Source organism: Lampris incognitus, chromosome 9 (assembly GCF_029633865.1).
Source record: "Lampris incognitus isolate fLamInc1 chromosome 9, fLamInc1.hap2, whole genome shotgun sequence".
Classification (NCBI taxonomy): domain Eukaryota; kingdom Metazoa; phylum Chordata; class Actinopteri; order Lampriformes; family Lampridae; genus Lampris; species Lampris incognitus.
Window position 1 is genome coordinate 27,976,483 of NC_079219.1, and position 24,482 is coordinate 28,000,964.

Below are 24,482 nucleotides of genomic sequence, written 5' to 3' on the forward strand. Positions count from 1 at the left end.
CATATCACTGTGGCCTGTGTAAGGAGCCTATTTCTTGTTATTGGGGTATAATAAGCGTGTAGGTGAAAAGAGGGCTTTCTTTTTTGGAATCTATGAGGAGTTTAAAAACACGGGGACTACCCATCCACCTGGAGTCAGAAGAGGCGCATGTGGAGGATAGTGCCCCCCCCCATGCCATTTTCAATGTCATACAGCTGTATGGCTCTAAGTACACTGCTCAAAAAATAAAGGGAACACCTAAAAACACAATATAGACCTCGATGAATGAAATATTTCAGCTGAAAATCTTTATTTATTAGACAGAGGAATGTGTTTAGAGCAAAATAACCTAAGAATGATCAATGGAAATCAAAATCATTAGCCCATTAAGGTCTGGATTCAGAATCATACTCAAAATCAAAGTGGAAAATGAGAACATAGGCTGATCCAACTTCTGTGGAAATTCTTCAAGACGATTCAAAATGAGGCTCAGTAGTGTGTGTGGCCTCCACGTGCCTGTATGCACTCCCTACAACGTCTGGGCATGCTCCTGATGAGACGACGGATGGTCTCCTGAGGATCTCCTCCCAGACCTGGATCAGGGCATCGGTCAACTCCTGGACAGTCTGTGGTGCGACATCGCGTTGGCGGATGGTACGAGACATGATGTCCCAGAGGTGCTCGATTGGATTCAGGTCTGGGGAACGTGCAGGCCAGTCCATAGCATCAATGCCCTCGACATACAGGAACTGCTGACACACTCTGGCCACATGAGGACGAGCATTGTCATGCATGAGCAGGAACCCAGGGCCCACTGCACCAGCATATGGTCTGACAATGGGTCTGAGGATCTCATCCCGGTACCTAATGGCAGTCATGGTACCTCTGGCTAGCACGTAGAGGTCTGTGCGGCCCTCCAAGGATATGCCTCCCCAGACCATCACTGACCCACCGCCAAACCGGTCATGCTGGAGGATGTTGCAGGCAGCAGAACGTTCTCCACAGCGTCTCCAGACTCTCTCACGTCTGTCACGTGTTCAGTGTGAACCTGCTCTCATCTGTGAAGAGCACAGGGCGCCACCTAATTTCCACCTGGTGGAAATTAGACAATTTACCAACAGGTGAAATTGATTCACAAATCAATGTTGCTTCCTAACTGGACAGGTTGATATCTCAAAAGTGTGATTGACTTGGAGCTACATTGCATTGCTTATGTGTGCCCTTTATTTTTTTGAGCAGTGTAGACTAGTGCCAGCAGAAGATTCTGTGCCCTGTTGTGGCTTAGAAAAGAATGTTCTAAGTAGGGAAAGCAAATGGGACTGTAACCAGTGTAACATCCCTCCACGAGCTGCCATCGCCACAACTCTTGTCTTCTCGTTGTACTATCACTATGCAGGAGGCTGTGGACAAAGGTTCAAGGTTGTTAGTGGTTGCAGACCATTTGTAATGTAGGTATTCCTGAACCATTTTGACAGGTCAGCCAGTACCACCCAAACCACTGGCTGTCAAGAGTCTGTATAAATCAGTAGTCTGGTCAGTTAAGGGCAAATATGGGGTCAAGGCTGCAAAAAGTCATTCACATTTGAGCCAATGTTTTTCTGTTAATTTAGGGTCCAATAAAGAAAAAAATGCAAGGAGCCCAAAATTTTAGGTGGGGGAAGTCTCTGAAATGGCCACGCCCACTTTTTAGGCCTGGAAATCAGTATCTCGGCTCCTGAATGTCGCAGAGAGCTGATCATGGGCTCAAAAGAAGCAGAAGCACCACATTTATATAAGCATTATGAACAAACATATACCCCAAAACCTTTACTTTTTCAGGTATTTACAAAAAACTAATTTTCACTGGTCACATACATGGCCACGCCCACTTTTTAGCCCTGGGACTATATCTCAGGCTCAGCTCTCGGAGGTTGCCCCGAGTTGATATTGGGCTCAAAAGATGTGGAAATAACTATTTATATTAGTGCTCTGAACAAATATACTGTATGCCCTAAAACCTTCACGTTTTGAGCTATTCATGAACATGTTCTTTTTTCCATTGAATTGATCAGCAGCATGCAATCAACTTTAGCCAAATCTGTGCAAGAAGGCTATACAGTTTGTTTGAGTAAAAGTGTTACATCTACTCATGGAGTGCTAGTATTCAAGTTGACTCTTTGTTATAAGAGGAGGAACCCAGTAACCACCAAAGAAACAAAGCAAACCATGTGAGGTCCAAAAAAATCTTTATTTTAACCTCACACATCCCATCAGACTGGATTCAAACACTTGCTGAGGCACTTGCAATAAATGAGACATTTCATCCCTCTGCCAGCACAAGAACATGAGGTACACTTATTAGATCTGCAACTACACACCCCTGTTACTTGAGACAATGTATCTCTTGTGGAAACTGTGCTCCACTTGACGAAGAGTTCCTCTCCTTCGGTAGTCCAACCCCATTCAATGACAGGGGGACAAGGGAGTTGTAGCAGGCTGTTTCCCCACAGCCATCCTGCCTGGAATGTAGCTCTCAACAGATGCTGTAGAAGCGCATCCTGACTTGGGGGTAGGTCTCTCAGCTCATCATTAACTGAGTGCTTGAACAGCTGGAATCTGAGCTCATCTATACTGACACAGTTGTACAGTCCAGTCTTGTTGTACCAGCTCATTACCCAGGGCTCAATAACTTCCATGCTTTCCTTAACTGTCTCGATACTAGGGCAGCAACTTAGTCCTCTCAAAGCAGCAGTGAGTTCTGTGGACTTACTGTGGTTTATCCAGGCTTTGTATTGAGCAGTCTTTGAGTGGCCAAAGAAGGCGCTCACAGAATCACAGCCACTAAAAGAATGGAACACAGGCATGGCATCGGCCACATCTCCACCAAGCTTCTTGTGTGCTTCTGTGATTGAGTAGAATTGGCGTTTGCCAGGAACTGCAAAGTCAACTATAAGTTGCAAGTCATTACATACTGATAGGAACTGTGTAGTGAACCCTAGTAGGATGACTACCACATCGGAGTCGACTGTTCTAACTGTAACTGACTTGATCCCCTTGTTTAGCATGTGCATCACATGGCAAACGATGCGGTTGTCAGCCTCCTCAAGCATATCTATGCTGTCATAAAGCTGGATCTCGAAGCTTTCGCCGAAGTTTGCAAGCACCTTTCTGCCGTAGGTGATGCTGAACTCCTTGTCCCAGTTCCACGCTTGTGCCTTAGCAATCCTGGCGAACATTAGATTCAGGGCTACTTTGTTGTCTACATTAGACAGAAAAGCTTCAAAGAATTGCTTAGATTCTGGCATGGTGTCATTCTCACTGAAAGCCATCTGTGAACTACCTGCTGATCCCCGGTTCTTCCTAGTCGCAGTCTTGATACTCATATTCTGGTAGAGGTCAGCCACAATGTCAATACGATTGGCTTTCTTCTCATGACCGATCCTGGCAATGCTGTTCAACACTTTGATTACAAAGTCTTGGAATGTCATGCCTTTGGTGAGAGACTTTGCCATGATTCGTACTTGCACAGACAAATCTATCACAAGTCCTTCTGAGGATGTAGATTGAACTTGTACACCGATGTCCTTAAGAATTTGAGACTTTTGGCTATGATAAATATCTCCATCCTTTGTTGACAAGGCGTCGGGTAAACCTGAAATTGAAATGAATAGTTAAGCTAAGCGTAACTCTTGGGCTTACTGTCAAATCAATTAACTTGAATGTGAAATTGAATCAATGAATATCACTGTATTAAAAATCTGGTAAGACTTAAGTAACATCTAAAATATTTGAATAACTGACTTTATATCAATTAGTTTCACCTGTGAATTCACCACCAAATAACTTCCTTGTCTCTTCTTCTCTTGATCTGCAGGCCTCCTTCAGCTTTGCAAAGGTTCCTTTGGGTGGCTTGATTGCAGGGCTAGCGAGTTGGACTTTTGCACATGAACTTGGGAGTTTCAGGGCATTTCGTGAGATGGTTGCATTGACATCCTTCTTACTTAATACAATTCGCTCCTGCACAAACTGGTCATGCTGAGTTTTGCCGACTGTAAAGACAAAACTGGAGTCTTTACTTATGACATCTGGGAAGGGAATGGATGAGTTCAACCTCATGAACTGAGCTTCATCGAACGGGTTGGTAAGGATACCCTGGTACACCTTGAGTGTGTGGCTTGAAAATGTTTCCTTGAAGGAATCCAGCATTTCTTTGTGCCCGTGTGATGGATCTTGACCTTCGACCTCATCTAGGTAGCGCTGGATTTCGGGTAGCGCAAGTTCGAGTTTCCTGAAGAACTCTTGATCTTCCCGATTGATGATATCGACATATCCAGTGTCAGACTTGATGACCTTTATGTTATGTTCCTGCTTTTGATCACATGCAATCTTTGAGAATGGGTTGTCTCTGGTGTTTACTGTGAAAGAGCCTGAAAGAAATTCCTTGAACAAGTATGGGTGTCTCCATTTGAGCTCTTTGAGATCCTGAAGAAACACTGATGCCCATCTGGCATAGTGTGTATGATCAAGTGCAAAGAAAAGAGGAATGAGCTGCTCAAGTGCACTGATCATCATGATGAAGTTTGCCTCTCGAAAGGATCTTATGAAGATGAGAACCTTCTTGATTGTGTCAACAACATTGTTCCAGTAGTGAAACATGGGGCTGTTTTCATTGGCCACCCAGTTACTCCAAGTCAAACTGTTGTCCTCTAGACGTTTTGCCTGAAATGCTTCATCTCTCTTCTTGGCCAGCACCACAGCCAGGAGTTGAATACAGTATCTAGCCTTCTTTATGGAATTCACATCGCAGACAGCAGTTGTCAGACCTGTGATATTCAGATTAGCTGAGGTTAAGATGGTATCAAGGCCAGTTCCTTTTATCAACTGCCCAACACAGACAAGAGAAACCTTCTCAAGGTGCAGCCCACCCATGAACGCGAAGTATGAATGAGAAAACTCTTCCCCCATGGCCCACTGTATCATCTTCTTGATGGCATAAAGGGGCTGATCGGATCCACCCACTGCAACCTGGCCTGGGTTAAGATATCTTGTGTATGATACTGCTATTCTCATGACATGGAGCTGAAGGTGTTCAGTGTTGCTAGCATGGTCAATCACTGGCAGGATGCAGTTGATTGTTTTGGGAACATCTGTCTGGTCACGTTCCTTTGAAGCATGGTGACAGGTCCAAGAAGCAGGCTGTAATGCATCAGATCCAATGTTCTTCATAGCCACTATCAAAAACTCTTCTTCCTCTTCCATGCTTTTCTGAAACACGACTTTTAGCTCTGCGTCAACTTCTTCAACATTGATGGTCTGTAGAGGGCGACGAGACTCCTTAAAGACCTTCTGCTCCATTACGCTCAGATATTCCTCCAACACTGTTTCCAAGCTCGGTGTGTTAGGGTTAATGTCCCTGGAAAATCTTCTCTCCCTTGAGAGGCCTTCCCCTGCTACACGGGGAAACTGTAGACAAGTCATTGCCGTAGCATTGCAGTTCTTAGATGCTGTAGGCGATGAACTCTGCTCATTTATGTTGTCATCTGTAAATGTGGTAAATAACCCTTGTCTCAAGGCGTGGGGTAGCACCTTTCCCTGTGATCTTAGGAAGAGCTCTCTCATTGACAGGGAGATTTCGTCAATGCAGATAAGGGTGGAACAGTAGGAATGTGTCAGACCTAGTTCAAATGTTGTCTGTAACACATTCTTGCTTCTCGTCATTGCATAGAGCTTCAGGGTCAGATATCGATTCACAGGCTCTTCCACTGACCTGTGCCTCTTTTGGATGACAGAGCTTGACTGCTGTGAATCTTTCTTTGTATTTGGTCTGATCCTGGTGTTGAAACTTACGGTCTGGCACAGTTGTTCGAGATGCATCGGAAGATCTTCATATCGTGCGGTTCCATCACAAAGCAGTGACATCAGCATCTTCAGTTTGAAATTGCTCTTCATCCGTAGTCCTTCTGTAGACAAGTCTGAAAGTCGGGTGCTTTCACTGTCTCTTCGATTCTTTATTACTTCAGCCCGAACAGGTTTTGTGACTTTGCAAAGTGAATCTAAAAAGTCACTGTCACTGATTACATTGTCCAAACTACCCTTCTTAATAACCCTGTAATGTGCCCCTGTCTCTTTCTGCACTACATTTATGTCCAGACAGCTGTTCGAGAGTTTCTCAGCAAATCGTGTAGAGTGAGATTTGGGCCGGTCGAAGCCCAAATCTTCAACTTTCTGCAGATAAATATTCTCGAGTTTGTGAAGATCAAAAACATTTTTTGAGCTGTCATCAATGAAGTTCCCTACTTCCTCCATGGCGATATATTCAGCATACTGGATCATGTCTGGGGAGTTCTGTGATGAAGTTCTTTCTTGCTTTATCCTGCAGCTCGCTGAACTGTATCTAGTAAGAAGAAATAATCAAATTATTAAAATATATATATATGGCCCGACTATAGCTCAACTTAAGAATTGAACTTAAAAGGGTATGTTGTGCTGGCTCACCTGTTACGGTATCTTGAGTGGCACTTCCTGTGATAGAATAACTCCCGTGATCTAACATCAGTTTCAAGTAATTGAGTATTTTGCCATCATTCAGGACTTTGGCCATCATCTCTAGATTGTCTGTGAAATCCTTCACATGTTTTGCTGACTTTTCTTTTCCCGCAGCAGCTAACAATGGTTCTGATTTGTCCTTCTTCCGAGGGTTCTCAATGGCTGGCTCTTCACAATAGAAGCAAAGTTCGGCTCCAAACGCAAGACTAGGCCCAGCCTTTGCTCGTGTGTTTGCCCCAATAGTCTGGTGATCTGCAAGGTCCAGTTCTCTTTTCCGTTTACGATCCTTCGCACAATTGAAATGGCTGTTATTATAGCGATCATAGCAACTCTTGTGGATTTTATATCCATCCTGTAAAGTTTCTGCATTGACAGCTGACAGTCTCTGTGAAAGATTGATATCCGCATCATTGGTGATCAGTCCGGATTCCTCAAACAGTTTTACTTGGTGAAGCAGCTTAGGAGCTGTGACAGCAGTTATGTCCCTTCCACCAGATTCCTGTCATGAATTTAGAAATGAAATGTTGGACTCATTGCTGTCATAAACATTACATTACTGAAGGAATACGCATGAAAACTAACACTGTTGGACTCATTGATGTCATAAACATTATACTACTGAAGCACACACGTGAAAACTAACCTTGCAGACAATGCACAGGGTCTTGTTCCCTAGTTCCATAGTTAGGATGGGGGATCATCTGATCATGGAAAATCAGAACTAATTTAAACTTGATTTTTCTGTACACAAGTTTGTAACAGAGTGATGTTTCACTGGTATGGCACAATACATCCACCCTCCCACAAAAATAGCATGCAATAAACAATGTTATTTATTCTTCTGCATAGATACAAAATATAGTCCAATAAAAGTGTGTCCAAATATAGCATAATAAAAGTGTTGTTACTACAAATACTTTCACCCTTTCATACCAGCCAACTAAAAATGCCCAAAATTAACCAACATGTGTAGAGCAAGCAGACACACAAACACCAACTGTCCAAAAGTAGGTAATGCCTTAGCCAAATACTACAACTGTGCAACTGTGCTGTCGAGTGTATCGAGCAAGTCATGCTTGCAAGGCTAGTTAGGCCTACACATATGAGCTAAGGTGAAAATAATGTTTTACAAGGTAAACATACAAAAATAAAACAACACTGTTCCTTACCATCCATCCACGAGGTCAGGAACAAATTAACTCACTGATATGAAGGCCAGATGAGGCATGCATGTCATATTTTGGCAAATGTTTACAGTAAACTAGCTTTACTGAAACATGTGCACTTCTGCTTCCTTTCCTGTAGAATCAACCACTTGATAAACAAACAGCGCCAATTTGTAATTGTGGTCAGAGGCGGCATTACATCCCAAGTGATAAGAAGAACCACAGACAACTAAGATATTTTCTAAACTCATGATTCGTGTGTGTATTGTGCTTCATGCTTTATAACATAGGCAGCGAATGAGATTCATGTCAAATATAGCTTTTTACAACCTTCAGGAGCTGATACGTGAAACGTGACCAGTAAAAATTAGTTTTCTTAAAATATCTGAAAAAGTAAAGGTTTTGGGGTATATGTTTGTTCATAATGCTTATATAAATGTGGTGCTTCTGCTTCTTTTGAGCCCATGATCAGCTCTCTGCGACATTCAGGAGCCGAGATACTGATTTCCAGGCCTAAAAGGTGGGCGTGGCCATTTCAGAGACTTCCCCCACCTATAATTTTGGGCTCCTTGCATTTTTTTCTTTATTGGACTCTAAATTAACAGAAAAACATAGGCTCAAATGTGAATGACTTTTTGCAGCCATTTTGCCTTAACTGACTAGACTACAGGCGTTATGTGGCTCTAGTGTTTGTTGTGCTTTCTACAAGCTTCTGTATTCCTTCAACACAGAGCCATGTTACTGTTCTTGTGGTTGTCTTTTGGGGATTCTAGATGAGGAGGAGATACTAGAAACTGTTAGGTTATGTAATTTATCATGCCCTCGCAGCACCAGCCTGCACTGCACCTACATTTATTGAGGATTCCTTTTTATTATTTAGAAGCATATTGCACCATGATCGTTTTTTTTCTGTTCACTTTCAAGTGCATTGGCTTTGTTCTTATTGTTCGTTACAGATTTCCACTGTGCAGTAAACACTGATTTTGATGCCCCTCCTTTGCTTCTCCTCTCTGTCTAATTGTATAGATCATCCAGGATCGCATAATGCAACATACCTCAAGGAGCACCCTGATGTGGAACAGTCTGCCGGGAGGCCTCTTCACCTTGCCTCAGTACTCAACATACCTGGGAGACTTCCCCTTCTATTACGCCGAGCTTGGTCAGTGGTTTGCACGCAACCAGGCACACAATGCTACGCTCACTTGTAGACAATTTCAAATGAGACGTTTCTCATTAGAAATATGTCTCAGTCAGGCGTTCCTACAGACACAATTGGCCATGTCTGCGGGTGGGAAGCCAGATGTGGGTATTTGCCTGGTCACTGCACTAGCACCTCCTCTGGTCGGTCGGGGCACCTGTTCGGGGGGGGGGGGAGACTGGGGGGAAATGGCATGATCCTCTCACGTGCTACGTCCCCTTGGTGAAACTCCTCACTGTCAGGTGAAAAGAAGCAACTGACAACGCCACATGTATCGGAGGAGGCATGTGGTAGTCTGCAGCCCTCCCCGGATTGGCAGAGGGGGTGGATCAGCGACTGGGGACGGCTCAGAAGAGATGGGATAATTGGCCAAGTACAACTGGGGAGAAAAAAAGGGGGAAATTTCAAATAAAGAAAGAGAGAAACATGTCTCAGGCATACTTGGGCCCTGAACACACCAGAAGTGGTGCACTCATGGAAGCAAATCACGAAGCACTGCAACCGGGGCGCGGTCACAAGCTATAGTTTTGGCATTGAGTCTACTTTCTCTGCCATAAGTGTGTTTTCTCGAATGTACTACTTAAAATCTGTGTAGATTTTCATATTCCCATGTCACTGAAGCAGAATTTTATATAGAGTTGGTCATTACGCTGTTGTTTTTGTTGTCATTAATGAGTACTCTTTATGATCTCAACATATTAGATTGAGGTTTTGACTGCTTAGAGAAACTTATAAACCTAAAAGCCAAACGTTGTGACTCTTGCAACTACTTATTCAATTCGTTTTCCTTTTCTTTTATTTTGTCGCACAGTGGCACACAAATTACTTCTTGCATGTCGCTTTGTGTGTGTGTGTATGTGTGTGTGTGTGTGTGTGTGTAATTAGCCAGATACAGGCTTGTTGTCGACTTTGTTGACTGGCACCTTTTCCTAAGCAAGCCTAATTAGATCTGAGCAGATGTACACCAAACAAACCCTGCTGGAAATAAACAAGTGTGGGTACACACACACACACACACACATATCAAAGAGGGTTTTAGCTATGCAGGACAAGATTCAGTCCTTAAATTTCCTCGGTGACTTGAAAGCCAACCAAACAAGTTAGCAGTTTCACAGGTGTAGTTTGGGTGCTACTCACAGAACAGAGATCTGAACACGCTGAATAGTGCAACAGTCTTGACGGGCATCTGAATTTTAGATTTTTTTTCTGAAAAATTGCAATCAACTAATCATGTATGTAAGGTAAAATTGTTCCCAATTTTCTTCATCGATCGGTTGATCATAATTGCCCAGGCTTTTGAAATGACTCATGTATACATTCAAATGTTCTTTTCCCATGAACGGGTTGTGAGTTGAAAACCAAGAAAAAGAGAACGATTCCCACTTATTAGGATAATGCTTCTTTTTAGTTTACCACATATTTGGCAAGACTGTACCATTACCTCTCCATACCGTCTATATTGTCTCTGTACAGTAATATCTAACCTGGTATTGTTTGGACCTTTTCATAAGTTACAGCAGAAACATTCGCAAAAACTGTTGGAAAATGTGTCCTGGTCATTCTTATTCTCACCACTGTTGATTTCTGGTTGTTTGCCAGGTATTAAACCGTACCCCAAGTTCACAGCAGTCATCAATGTGGTGACACCACTGGTCTCTCAGTCCCAGCCGGTCATCAAGCTGCTTGTAGCAGTGGCCAGATCCCAGTACTGTGCTCAGGTAATAAAATACGTAAATTACACGAATACCACTGTAATTTCTATCCTGGTTTCTTTCAGTCCTTTTTGTGTGAAGTTGGGTTTCGACTTGATTATGTGATGTCGTGCAATACTCATACTTGTTCAGCACGTCTTCCATTTAAAGCAACATGCTGGTGTGTTTTCATGGTTCAGTCCATTAATTACAAATGGCGTACTTCAAATGTACTTTACATTATTCCCAACCATTGTCCAAAGCATACTTTTGTGTTTTTCCTACATTCCCTGGGACAATTGATTTCTTTTTCTTTCTTTTTTTAAGCGTGTAATGAAAGGGGCGTCCAGATAGTGTTGCAGTCTATTCCATTGCCTACCAACACGGGGACCGCCAGTTCGATCCCGCGTGTTACCTCCGGCTTGGTCGGGCGTCCCTGTATACAGGCACAATTGGCCGTGTCTGCAGGTGGGAAGCTGGATGTGGGTATGTGTCCTGGTCGCTGCACTAGCACCTCCTCTGGTCAGTCAGGGCGCCTGTTTGGGAGGGAGGGGGAACTGCGGGGAATAGTGTGATCCTCCCACGCACTACATTCCCCTGGCGAAACTGCTTACTGTCAGGTGAAAAGGAGCGGCTGGCGACTCCACATGTGTCGGAGGAGGCATGTAGTAGTTTTCAGCCCTCCGCAGATCAGCAGAGGGGTTGGAGCAGCGACCAGGAAGGCTCGGAAGAGTGGGATAATTGGCCAAATACAATTGGGGAGAAACGGGGGGGGGCATGTAGTGAAAATCAACTTGAAACCTGCTTGAGATGGGTAAACCATCACAGGGAAAATTCTGTCCCGTGGTTTTTTTTTTTTTGTTTTTTGTTTTTTTTGGTCAAAGTTAGACTATTGTGGGATAAGGCAGTCGAAAGTACAGATTGTTGTGAAAACTCTTAGCGGTGGTACGTTCTGGTGTGCTTGGAAATCTGAGTTTTAAGAGTCGGCTGCTGAACAGTGTTGCATTCATAAGCCATATTGTCATAAAATCAAATTCGAAAGATAAACAGTAAGCAAACATGGATGCTATGAAAAGGATGGTTTGAATTTGGTAGCTTCTTGCATTAAAAAGGTTGCTGTTTGACAGCCAACTTAAGTCTCGGCTTTCCAAGCACACTGCAACACACCACCTGGATGACTTCTCATAACAGTCTGCGCTTTCAACTGTATTGACCCACAATGATAGCTTTACTTTGACTAAAAATAACATTGACAGAATTTTCACTGTGATGGATTACTTTTCTCAAGCAGGTTTGAAATCTTTGCAAGTTGATTTTCTTACTGCACTGAAATGAAGGAAAACAATGACTGCGGGGTAGGTAAGAAAAATGTGTCCAAAAATCTAAAACTCAATGGTATGCTTTGCAAAATGGTTGGGAATAATGTAAAAATACACCATTTGTAGTAAATTGGTTAAAACATGGAAGAAGGGAAGCATGATGGTCTATTCTGTTGCCTACCAACACGGGGATCGGTGGTTCGAATCCCCGTGTTACCTCTGGTTTGGTGGGGCGTCCCTACAGACACAGTTGGCCGTGTCTGCAAGTGGGAAGCTGGATGTGGGTATGTGTCCTGGTCGCCGCACTAGCACTTCCTCTTGTCGGCCGGGGCACCTGTACTGGGGGGAATAGCGTGATCCTCCGATGCGCTACGTCCGCCTGTGTGTGTGTCTGTGTGAATATATTTATTAATATGTAGCGTGTAGCTGTCATGTTTTTGTAGTTCGTGAATGAGTCAGTATGAAAATAGTCTTGCTATCGCAGAGCAAAGTTGTTTACAGGAAAGATAAGAAAGGGAAAATATGGGCTCTGAATTGAAATCAACATTTTTGGTACTGAGCTACACATTTAAGCAGGTTGACAAAATTAGGCAAGGATTATCGGCAGAGTCTCACTTTGATGCATCTCATCAGACGAATACTATGTATGTAGCTTAAACAGATGATGTTGATGGTGAACAGATGATGGTGAACAGATGATGTTGATGGTGAACAGAATGTTGTTTAAACATCATTTCTCTGTGCAGGTGATAGTCCTGTGGAACTGTGATAAGCCTCTCCCTGCTAAGCACCGCTGGCCTGCCACCTCAGTCCCTGTCATTGTTATAGAAGGGGAGAGCAAGGTAAAAAATGAATAAAAAGGTAACATTAAGGGCGTCTGCATAGCATTGCGGAATATTCCATTGCCTACCAACACGGGGATCACCGATTCGAATCCCCGTGTTACCTCCAGCTTGGTCGGGCGTCCCTATAGACACAATTGGCCGTGTCTGCTGGTGGGAAGCCCGATGTGGTATGTGTCCTGGTCACTGCACTAGCGCCTCCTCTGGTCGGTCGGGGTGCCTGTTCAGGGGGGAGGGGGAACTGGCAGGAATAGCATGATCCTCCATGATCCTCCCTCACGCTATGTCCCCCTGGCAAAACTCCTCACTGTCAGGTGAAAAGAAGCAGCTGGTGACTCCACATGTATCGTAGGAGGCATGTGGTAGTCTGCAGCCCTCCCCAGATTGGCAGAGGGGGTGGAGCAGTGACCGGGACAGCTCAGAAGTGTGGGATAACTGGTCAAGTACAATTGGGGAGAAAATCCAAAAGGAAAAAAAAAGGAAAATCGTTTTTTTGAAATCCAAACGCACTTTTTCACATGCGGGGCAAATTGCTGCAGCAGTTTTGTAAACCTAATTTGAAGCATTGCGCTTAAATCAAACGGTAATGTGGGAGTGACTGACTCATAGTGTCTTACAAAGCGTTTGATTTGACTAAGAACTTGCATGGTGTATTTTTCTGACAGCAGCTCATTTCACAGAGGAATGCATACTTTATACTCTTTCCAGAGTTTCTAAATTGACAATAACAGATGTTGATTTCTGGATAGTTTCACTGTGAGATTGGCGTGGGAAAAAAATAACATCAAACATTGCTACCCCAAAGCCTCTAAGACAGTTTTAAGCAAACAGCCTTTTTTAATTTACTATGCTGAGCTAATTTTTGCCTCAGGAGAGTTAGGACACAGCCAAAGATTTTTTTTTTCCTTCATTTGAACAAACAGCTCTCATGGATTAATAGACATGTCTTAGCGTAAAAATCGTGTGGTAAATTATAGTTTATCTTAGGAGGGGAATCCAAATGTGTGATTTTGATGAGAATCTCAACTTGTCTAGAAACACGCAGCCAAACCAACAGTTAATAGGTGTTATTAATGCACATCAGAGGTGCCTGGAAATACATTGATATGACATATTTATTGCCGAATTTCAACCCGAGTCTGGCTCCCCCAATGACTCACAAAGGTGTCAGCAATAGCTGTCAGCAATGGAAAGCCACGCAGTATATTTGAAATGGAGAACTCATTTAGATGAATATGCACATTTTGCTAAAATTGGAAACAGGCTTACAGGCACTTCTCATACAGAGCTATTTGCATAGATAAACATAAAGCTGGGAAAACATGCTAACGAGGTACAAACTGGAGATAAACATAGCTGCTTTTAGGGCACCGTTTGATACTGATATTTTTAGAGAGCAGTAACCAGAATTTCAACATCTGTTTAGTGTTTTTGTTGGCCTGTCAAATTTAGTCATCTCTGTTTTTCCATATTTTGCCATCTCTGCTGTTAACGTTCAAAATAGTGGGAAGAATTGTGCTCACGGGCAGAGAGAAATTGGTATCAAAATGCTCACCATGCAGCTGTATCCACGATTACGTGATGGGCTCTTAGCATATGTAATGATCGGTTTTTATTTATATTATTGAATGACTAGAATTGTTGCCTTGAGCACCAGACCTCAGTTTATGGCTTGCGTGTCCGTGTGTTGTCTCACCCCACCCAGGTGATGAGCAGTCGCTTTCTTCCCTATGACACGATCTCCACTGACGCTGTACTGAGTCTGGATGAAGATACAGTGCTCTCCACCACAGAGGTCAGACAACCAGAAAATAAAAAAATTAAAAAAACTTCACACGTGAGCTGTATTATGAATTAAGAGCACATATTTAAGATGTTTTTGAGATTTTTTTTTAAATCATACTTTCTATGTCTTGATAACCCTCTATTATAGTCTTCCTTTTTTGATTGTCCTTTATTAACTCCCTCATCAAGTAATTTTTATTTGCTCAAACACAGTCTTTTGATAATCATTGATTATGGTCTGTCTCTTGTCTCCGTCTAGGTGGACTTTGCTTTTACAGTGTGGCAGAGTTTTCCAGATCGTATCGTTGGATACCCAGCACGTAGCCACTTCTGGGACAGCAACAAGGAACGCTGGGGCTATACCTCCAAATGGACAAATGACTACTCCATGGTACTGACTGGAGCTGCCATTTACCACAGGTACTCTGCTGACATTCTCTTCTGTCCGAATCACAAAGTGGTCCACAAATCAGCACTTAGCAATCATCTTTACTTCCTGCAACACATGTGTGATAGATATGATAAGAAAAGGATGCAATGTGTGATGGATAATGCTTGAGTAGTAAAAAGACACAACTGAAGGAAAGAATCAGTGAAAAGGTCTGGTTAGTGAAACCGTGAAACAGACAGACATTATCCTCAGCAGCTGCAGGGAAATTGACTCTTATTCATTTCTCCAAACTCATAATGGAAGCAGAACTCATCTTAAAAGTTTGAGACATAAAAAAGTAACTAAGAGAGGGCGGAATTGGAGAAATTTTGCAAATAGTCTATTCCATGCCTTCCAGTTTCTATTAGAATTGATTCCGCCCTGCTTTGCTCTCTTTCACCAGCTATCTGCAAGCAAAGTTTGAGAGTAGGTTTTGTCTAACGCTCTTTTTTTCTCAATTTTGTTTCATTTCTGCTTTTGTCCTTTCTCTCTCCCTCCCTTAGATACTACCACTACTTGTACACCACCTATCTTCCAGCCAGTGTGAAGAATATGGTGGACCAGATGTCAAACTGTGAGGACATCTTGATGAACTTCTTAGTTTCAGCCGTCACCAAGCTCCCACCCATCAAGATCACCCAGAAGAAACAATACAAGGAGACCATGATGGGGCAGGTGAGGCAGAACATTCAGGATAGTTGATGTCAACAAGTTTCCTATACCTCATATCCAAAGATGAAGCAGGTGTTGTGTTATTCTTGTCTGATTATAATCAGACAAGAATAAGAAAAGTAGGGGCGTCCGGCTAGCGTAGTGGTTTATTCCGTTGCTTACCAACACGGGGATTGCCAGTTCAAATCCCTGTGTTACCTCCGGCTTGGTCAGGCGTCCCTACAGACACAATTGGCCGTGTCTGCGGGTGGGAAGCCGGGTGTGGGTATGTGTCCTGGTCGGTGCACTAGCGCCTCCTCTGGTCAGTCAGGGCGCCTGTCCGGGGGGGAACTGGGGAGAATAGCATGATCCTCCCACGTGCTACGTCCCCCTGGCGAAACTCCTCACTGTAAAGGTGAAAAGAAGCGGCTAGTGACTCCACATGTATCGAAGGAGGCATGTGGTAGTCTGCAGCCCTGCCCGGACTGGCAGAGGGGGTGGAGCAGTGACTGGGATGGCTCGGAAGAGTGGGTTAATTGGCTACGTACAACTGGGGAGAGAGGAGGGGGGGTCAAAAAAAAAACAGAACTTGTTTCTCTTGTTTGCTTTGATTTGTTGTTGTAATTAAGCAGTATCACACGAGAGGGCGTGCTGTTATACTGAATATCAGCACGGCTGTGATTTGGTCGTAGGTACGAGGCCGCAGGCCGAGTACTGTGGCTTCGTACCTACGACCGAATCACAGCCGTCAGTCGTAAGTCAAGATGGCGGCGCGCCGGACTCAGCGGCTACTGTGATTCCCTGTTCAGTGTCGTGTTTTCTTTGTTATTTATACGTTAGTTTTAAGTTTACTTACAAGTGTAGGTCATGCACTCTTCTACAACCGTCAGGAACTTTTAAACCTCAGAACGGATTACTCACTCCCCTCCACCATCACGGACAATTTCCCCATCGATATTATCCGCTCACCAGTCTCGCAGTGGAAACGCTGCCCCCGTCGGCAACGTAAACAAAAGAGGGGAAAACGTGGCAGGCTACATGCTAAGCTAAGTAGCGTTCCCTTCAAAGTTTCCCTCCCCAGCATCTTCATGGCTAATGTCCGGTCGTTAGCTAACAAAATGGACGAGATAAGACTCAGGCTGTCCTCTCAGAAAAGGCTGCAGAACTGCTGTCTGCTGATGTTTACGGAGACTTGGCTCAACAGCAACATAACCGACTCGGCAGTCTAGCTAGCGGGCCGCACAGCCTTCCATGCCGACAGGACAGCGGACTCCGGCAAGATCCGTGGAGGAGGTTTGAGTATTTATGTCAATAACTCTTGGTGCAACAATATAAAGATCGTTGAAAGGCATTGCTCTGCTGATGTCGAGTTCCTTATGATTCAGTGCAGGCCTTTTTACCTGCCCAGGGAGCTAACGGCCATTACCATTGCCGCTGTATACATCCCCCACATGCTAATGCTAAGGTAGCACTTAAGCAGCTACAATGTGCCATCAGCAAACAATAGACCAAACACCCGGACAATGCCTTTATCATAGGTGGTGACTTTAATCAGGCTAACCTCAGGGCTGTATTGCCCAAATTCCATCAGCATGTCTCCTGCCCCACTAGGGGACAAAACACCCTGGACCATGTCTATACAAACATCAAGGACTCATACAAAGCTATCCCTGCCCTCATCTGGGGCATTCTGACCACCTCTGCCTGTTCCTGGTCCCAGCCTACAAACCCCTAATAAAACGGATCAAGCCAGCAGTAAAGACCATCACTGTCCGGCTAGAAGGAGCAGTCTCTGAACTCCAGGACTGTTTTGAAAACACAGACTGGAGTATTTTTGCACATTCAGCTACCCATGGCTCCCATATAGACATTAATGAACAGACATCTGCCATACTAGCCTACATTAACTTTTGCACTGAGAGTGTCACAACAAAAAAATCAGTACGCACCTTTCCAAACCAGAAACCCTGAATGACCAGTGAGGTCCGGCAGCTGCTGAAAGTCCGGGATGCGGCATTCAAGTCAGGTAACTGTGAGGCCTACAGCGCAGCCAGATCAAACCTCAAAAAGGGCATCAGAACAGCTAAACATAAATATTCCGTACGAATAGAGGACCACTTTCACAATAACTCTGATCCTCGGCGAATGTGACAAGGAATTCAGTCTATCACAGACTACAAAAGCTCTAATCGCGGTCCCGCTGTCCATGATGCCTCCCTGCCAGACAAGCTAAATCATTTCTATGCCCACTTCGACAAGGACAATACTGACCCAGCCACAAAAATCCCCAGCCACCCAGAAAACCAGGTGCTCACTCAATCAGTCGCAGAAGTCCGAGAATCACTGCGCAGAATGAACACATGGAAGGCTGCCGGACCAGACGGAATACCGGGTTGGGTCTACCGGGAATGTGCCGACCAGCTGGCTGAGGTCTTCACACCTGTATTTAACTTCTCACTGTCCCAATCTAAAGTCCCGGCATGCTTTAAGACCACCTCTATCATTCCTGTCTCCAAGACACCAACATCCACATGTCTGAATGCCGACCCATAGCACTCACCCCCATTGCCATGAAGTGCTTTGAAAGACTGGTTCTGGCTCACATCAAAAACATTATCCCCCCCACATTCGACCCACATCAGTTCGCCTACCGCCCCAAAAGGTCTACTGAGGATGCCGTTGCCACTGCCCTGCACGTTGCTCTGACCCACCTTGAACTTAACACATACATCTGGATGCTGTTTATAGATTACAGCTCTGCCTTCAACACTATCATCCCCGCCAAACTAACCACCAAACTCCTCTCCCTTGGCCTCAACCCCTCCCTCTGTAACTGGATCCTGGACTTCCTGACCAACAGACCTCAGTCTGTTAGGTTAGGTGACCACTCCTCCTCCACCCTGACCCTCAGCACAGGTGCCCCTCAAGGCTGTGTTCTGAGCCCCCTCCTTTTCTCCCTCTTCACCCACGACTGCCTGCCAACTCAACCCTCAAATGCTATAGTTAAGTTTGCAGATGACACCACAGTCATTGGCCGTATCATCAACAATGACGAGATGGCCTACAGAGACAAGATTGAGCACGTCACATCATGGTGTACTACCAACAATCTTGTCCTTAATGTGCAGAAGACAAAGGAGCTGATTGTGGACTTCAGGAGGTCTAGAAGCTGCAGCCACTTCCCCATACACATAAATGGGGTGGAAGTGGAGCATGTTTCCAGCTTTAAATTCCTTGGAGTCCACATCAGCGGGGACCTTTCGTGGACATTAAACACCCAGGCCCTTGTGAAAAAGGCCCAACAACGCCTGCATTTCCCGAGGAGGCTGAGGAGCGCCCATCTACCCCCCAAAATTCTCACCAGCGTCTACCACTGCACCATAGAGAGCATCCTGACCATCTGCATCTCAGTGTGGTACAGCAACTGCACCTCAGTAGACCAGAAAGCTCCGCAGCGGATCGTCAAGGCAGCCCAGCATATCACTGGTACCCAGCTCCCAGCCATAAAAGACATTTATCACAAACGCTGCCTTTGAAGGGGTCTGAGCATCAGCAGAGATCCCACCCACCTCAACCATGGACTGTTCTCTCCCCTGCGCTCTGGGAGGCGCTACAGGAGCCTCAGAGCCCGCACTACCAGGCTCAAAAACAGCTTCTTTCCACAAGCTGTTGCCCACCTGAACCTGGCTACCCACTGAATGTCTGTAGATATTTTTAAATATTTTGTACTCCAGCTCTTTTCTAACTTATTTTTATCTTTTGGTCTTCATGTGTGTATATCTTATACTGTGTTTGCTGTGTTTGTCTGTGTCTGTCTTGCACTGTTTGGTGAAGCCACAGCCCTCATTTCATTTTTAACATGTGCCTGCACATTGTTTTTAATGACAATAAAAATTGAATTGAATTGAATTGAATTAATCTGGACGTTTCCATTTGTTGTGCAACCAGTGAAATAAGAGTCTGTTGACACTGACAGTCGCTTGGGTGGCATGTGTGATTCCAATGAGCAGTCAGACAGTACGTTGCTCCATTCATAATTTAACTCAAATGTTATTTGTGGAAATATATCCATCTTTACCCTGCAAGTTTGTTACAATCTGATATTGATAATGACCATTAATGTAGTCTAATTAACGGTTATTAATAGAACACCTGTGCAGTGGAGTGATACATATAGTTAAAAGTCCTGGTGCTGTTATACTGAACATCAGCACTCATGAAATGCCTCTTGTCCAATCAAATGACTTGGTTGGAACTAACTGTTGTATAATTCACATTAGTGCATGACAGCAGTAGGGATTAACTAGAACAGCGGTGACTAACCATTTCACTGATACATTCTTCCTCTTTGGTTGAAGGGTTGCTAATCAGTGAAATCACCTGGTGTGGAGTCAGGTTGGAATGAAAACCTGCATAGACATGGCTCTCCATGGCACATGGTTAGCCACCCCTGAACTAGAATTACACATAATAAATGAATGTTGAGGGGTGGGGCAGCTCACACATAGTTGTCTTGCAGTTCAGAAAAAATAAGACGTTTTTCATAATAGTCTTAATTAGTAATTTTGTATATTTAGTAATATTGGAGAGTTTTTGAAAGTCTTCTTGTCCCATCTCTGTATAATATGCCAGCTTGATATTTAAGGCTCTTTAAGCTCACATGTTGGTTTATTTTCAATAGTCCTACTGAGTGGAGCCAGGAAACAGAAAAATGAATAGCTTTCTTTATTGTTGTAATGGCTCAAGCTTAGTCTTTTAGACTAAGCATACAGCATCTCTGCAATAGGAATGTTTCTTGCTGGGTAAACACAATGCCTGAGTGATGTGAAAATTGAAATGTTGTTTGTTTATTTTTAGCGTGGCCTTCAATAAATAGCTTGTGAATAATCACAATAGGCTCTGAAAGGTCAGAATAATTCATGATGCATTATTCATTTTCTTTGTCTCCTTCCCTATGCTCCCTCTCCCCTCCTTTCTCCACTCCCTACATCTCCCCACCCATCTTCTTTTCACCACCCCACACACACACATACACAACTGACTTTGTCCTCATCCACCCCTTTCCTCATCCTTTCCTCCCATCCTATCCCCTGCTGTCCCCCTGCTCTACCTCTTCAATTCCTTTCCCCCATCTTTATCCTCTCGCTCTCTCTCTCTTTGCCTTCTGTTACTCCTCTGCCCACTGGCCTACTCCTAGACTTCGCGGGCATCTCGTTGGGCTGACCCGGACCACTTCACCCAGCGTCAGACCTGCATGAACAAGTTTGCCAGCTGGTTTGGCAGCATGCCCCTGGTGCACTCCCAGATGAGGCTAGACCCAGTCCTCTTCAAGGACCAGGTGTCCATACTGCGCAAGAAGTACAGGGACATCGAGAGGCTATAACGTCCCTGAGCCCCCCCGCTTTTCTGCACACAGCAGACCCGAAGCGAGGGGGCGGACACCTAGAGATACACAAACCCCTTTCAATGAATGGAAAGACAGTTGGACGGAGAAGCGAACAAAACAGGGTGGTAAAGGAGGAGGGCAAGATGAACTAGAGCGGATGACAGTTGGAGGACTCAGGGACACCACATCTGCCCTGCCATGTCCTCCATCCATCCTCCCTCTCTCCCTTACTGCCTTTCAACTCTGTGCATTGGGGAAGCTGTTTAGATCAAACTCTTGTGTTGTCAGCAAGGCTGTATTTGGCTGCTGCGAACACACAAGTCTCACTGTGTGCACAATGACTGACGTTCACTGACAAGAGACCTGAGGACAGCAGACTGTTATACTTGAGATGGTATAATTTATGGAGTTTGACTGAGGGGCTTGCTGCTTCACTATGTCTACAGCCTAACATTGGGCAAACCACTCTCAACTCACAGCTGTTGAAAAAGATTTTGTCTGTTCTGTTTTCGCGCACTATGCACAGGTTCAACAGACATTTTGCTACCAGAATAATATTGGTAAACATGACAATGAAGAAGATGAACCTATTTTGGATGTGTTTAGCTATTTTTTTATACAATGAATGAATGGCCAGCACTAATCTCGCTGCACTGTCTTAATAAAAACCAATGGTAAGGTGGATGAAAAAAGAAATGACAACCCTTCAACCACAGAACCGAGTTATGATTTGTAATGAGACAATATGATGTTCACAGTGCCTCAAGTTTATCTACAGTTGTTGGGATCTGGGAGTCCTGAAACTTACTTGGTGTGATTGAGCACCTTGATCTTGCTGCTTGTCATTGTTTCTCGTTGTTTTTTGGGGGGGGGGGTTCTCCTCTTCCCATGATTTGCCATTTTCTTTATAACGGATGAAATGTTGGATTTTAAAGCAATTCTCGAAGATCAGCAATACCATCCTCTGCACCCTAAACCCCTGCATGCATGCATTCACATCCCACTACCTACCCCTATCTTGACTGAAAGTCTGAAAGTACATAAAAGGAACAAAGTTGATCACATTAACTGTTATTATCTGCCATTCTTAACAAAAGAGTCCAGAATCCTCCACGATAAGCAAAGCTGATATCCACAACTGTCAGGTCCCCTTTTTGAAGCACTAGCACATGTCAAGACTTTAGCATTGTCTTCATGTCCCCATCATATCTGGATTTTTATTCTGTATGTTTCTTGTTTGTCATGGGAAGGGATGACTAGCTCGATCTGTTGCTTGATTGTGAACTTGAAGGGATCTTATGAGTTGCTTTGACTGATGGAGAAAGTTTGGCTGTCTCGGAGCCACCAGTGGTTTAACTTTAAACACTAATGTATTACCTTGGTTAGTTTCCCGTCTATATGTTTCATTCTAATTCTAATGTTTGAACTTCGTCCTGCCTTGGTTTTCACATCATCGAGTTTTTTAAAGGTTAAAACTTTAAAAAAGAAAAAGTAATTCGATTCAACTGGAATGCAATCAAATCATCTTGCTTTTTTTTTTTGACGTTTTCTCAACTAACTACCAATCAAATATCTATCTAAACAAATTTCCCCTAGTGGGACAGTAAAGGTAATGTTGAACCTTGAGCCAGAAAGATATTTCTGTAGGAATCTTAACACAACCTCTCTGGTATATCTGTGGTATCTTTGACTTGTATCAGCGAGCGCTAAATGAATTTATGTTGGTTAGCGTTACTTCCCATGTACCTTCCTCCCCAAGTTGTGTCAATGGATGATAAACAGGTTTGTTGATTTTATTTTCATCCCTACTATGTGAAATGCTATGCATTCCCTTTATACCTGCTTCGTTGTAAAATGCATAATCTTTCCCATCTGTTTTGCTGAGTGGAGGGAGGGGAAGGAGCGCGTGTCTTTAGGAGTGTACTCACCAGACGCTGAGATTGTCTGGCAATAGTGAAGAGAAAGGAAGTCCGTGGTGGTTTCATACAAATACGAGTGATGGACCAGAAAACAAACACTAAGCATTATTAACAGCACATGACTATCAAGACAGCCGAGTTTGGCCACAAAAAAAAAACAGAATCATGCTTTGAAAATGATCCTAGTGCAATATCTAAGAGATCACATTTTCTCTTATCTTTTTCCTCTCCTCCCCTGCTGTTATTTCTTTTATTTCTTTGTTTTTTTGGTAAAGTATCGATGTGCCTTCAGAAGAAAGACACCGTTTTTGTTTCCTCCATCTGCCTTGAGCAAAGGTTGTTGGTTGTTAATAAGTTTTTGGTTTCGTTGGCAATGTCCGGTGACACACAGTAACACCTCCCAGGCTGACAAGTAATACTGGAATGCTGCTTCCATGTATCTGCACACATCTCTGACTGACATTCCTACCTTTTCTACTGTAAACTGAAATGACGTTTGGAGCCCGGCGAGGCTCCTGTACACAAGAACGCACCCAAATTCATATGTTGCTATGCTAAATGAGGACAGACCAAAAACCTGTTGTGTCAAAGTAACAAAACTCTGGTCATAACGAGCCGAGTGATGCAGTTAAACACAAGTATGACATCAGCTTCACACACAGTATTTATCAGACGGATATGTTTTGACTTCATTTCTGCCTGCTCTGTTCACTCTCCACTGTAACTACAGACATGATTTTTTAAAGACAAAGACAGTGAAAGAGGAAACAAACACCATTTTGTAAAACAGTTTTATAAAAAAGAGAAATGTAATAAAATGTAATAAAACATTTGATATTATTTAATTGTGGCTTTGTGTGTCTGCTTGCACAAATAAGAGTTCCGATATTGTTCTTTTACATCAGAAACTCAGATATCCGAGTTCCCAAGGAGCCCCCCCCCCTTATCTTCAATCCGTTAGACAAGTGGGCTTCTCGTAATTATATAAAGAACATAGTAAGTGGCCATAACAGTCATCTGTGATTTAAAAACCAGCTATCCAAATCACCGAGTGGACATCGTCCTCGCTGCTGGACTCCGATTTGGACAGAAAAAAGTCCTTTCTTTACTCGAACAAAGGGGAATCAGTTCATCTGGACACAACGTTTATTGAGAGAAATGTTTCATCACTCATCTGAGTGACCTCTTGAGTCTCAACTGACTGCAGGTGTCCCAACCCTTATAAACAATAGTTACATAACGACTGAAACCAACGACCAGTTTCATATGCAAGTATGGGTGTGACCATTAACTAGAGTTACGATGGCCATGTGTACTATTCACACAGGATTGGGGAATAGTTGCAATCGCCGCATTGTAAAGTGGTGACAGATGTACTGTTACCCCCCCCCCCCCGGTTCAGGGATGGTCATTCCCTCTTCACATAGATGGCCTCTGAATAGAATAGAATATTCTTTATTAGTCATTTTGTACATACATACAAATGAAATGTACTTTATGCATTTAACCCATTCTAGCTATGTAGCTAGGAGCAATGGTCAGCTGCCGTGCAGCGCCCGGGAACCAACTCCAGTTATTTCTTCCCATTGCC

At 43.8% G+C, this 24,482-nt stretch overlaps 1 protein-coding gene across 1 annotated transcript in view; it reads left to right on the top strand.

Moving 5' to 3' along the window:
- LOC130117537 (exostosin-1a-like) overlaps window positions 1-23,719 on the top strand; it is a 77,956-nt gene extending 54,237 nt beyond the window's left edge. Inside the window, exons 5-11 of the mRNA XM_056285640.1 lie at window positions 8,697-8,829; window positions 10,468-10,586; window positions 12,625-12,720; window positions 14,426-14,515; window positions 14,765-14,925; window positions 15,439-15,610; window positions 20,784-23,719. Of these exons, the coding sequence (XP_056141615.1) occupies window positions 8,697-8,829; window positions 10,468-10,586; window positions 12,625-12,720; window positions 14,426-14,515; window positions 14,765-14,925; window positions 15,439-15,610; window positions 20,784-20,969 (957 nt within the window). The 3' untranslated portion in view covers window positions 20,970-23,719. The remainder of the gene's footprint in view (window positions 1-8,696; window positions 8,830-10,467; window positions 10,587-12,624; window positions 12,721-14,425; window positions 14,516-14,764; window positions 14,926-15,438; window positions 15,611-20,783) is intronic.
- Window positions 23,720-24,482: the final 763 nt, after the last annotated feature.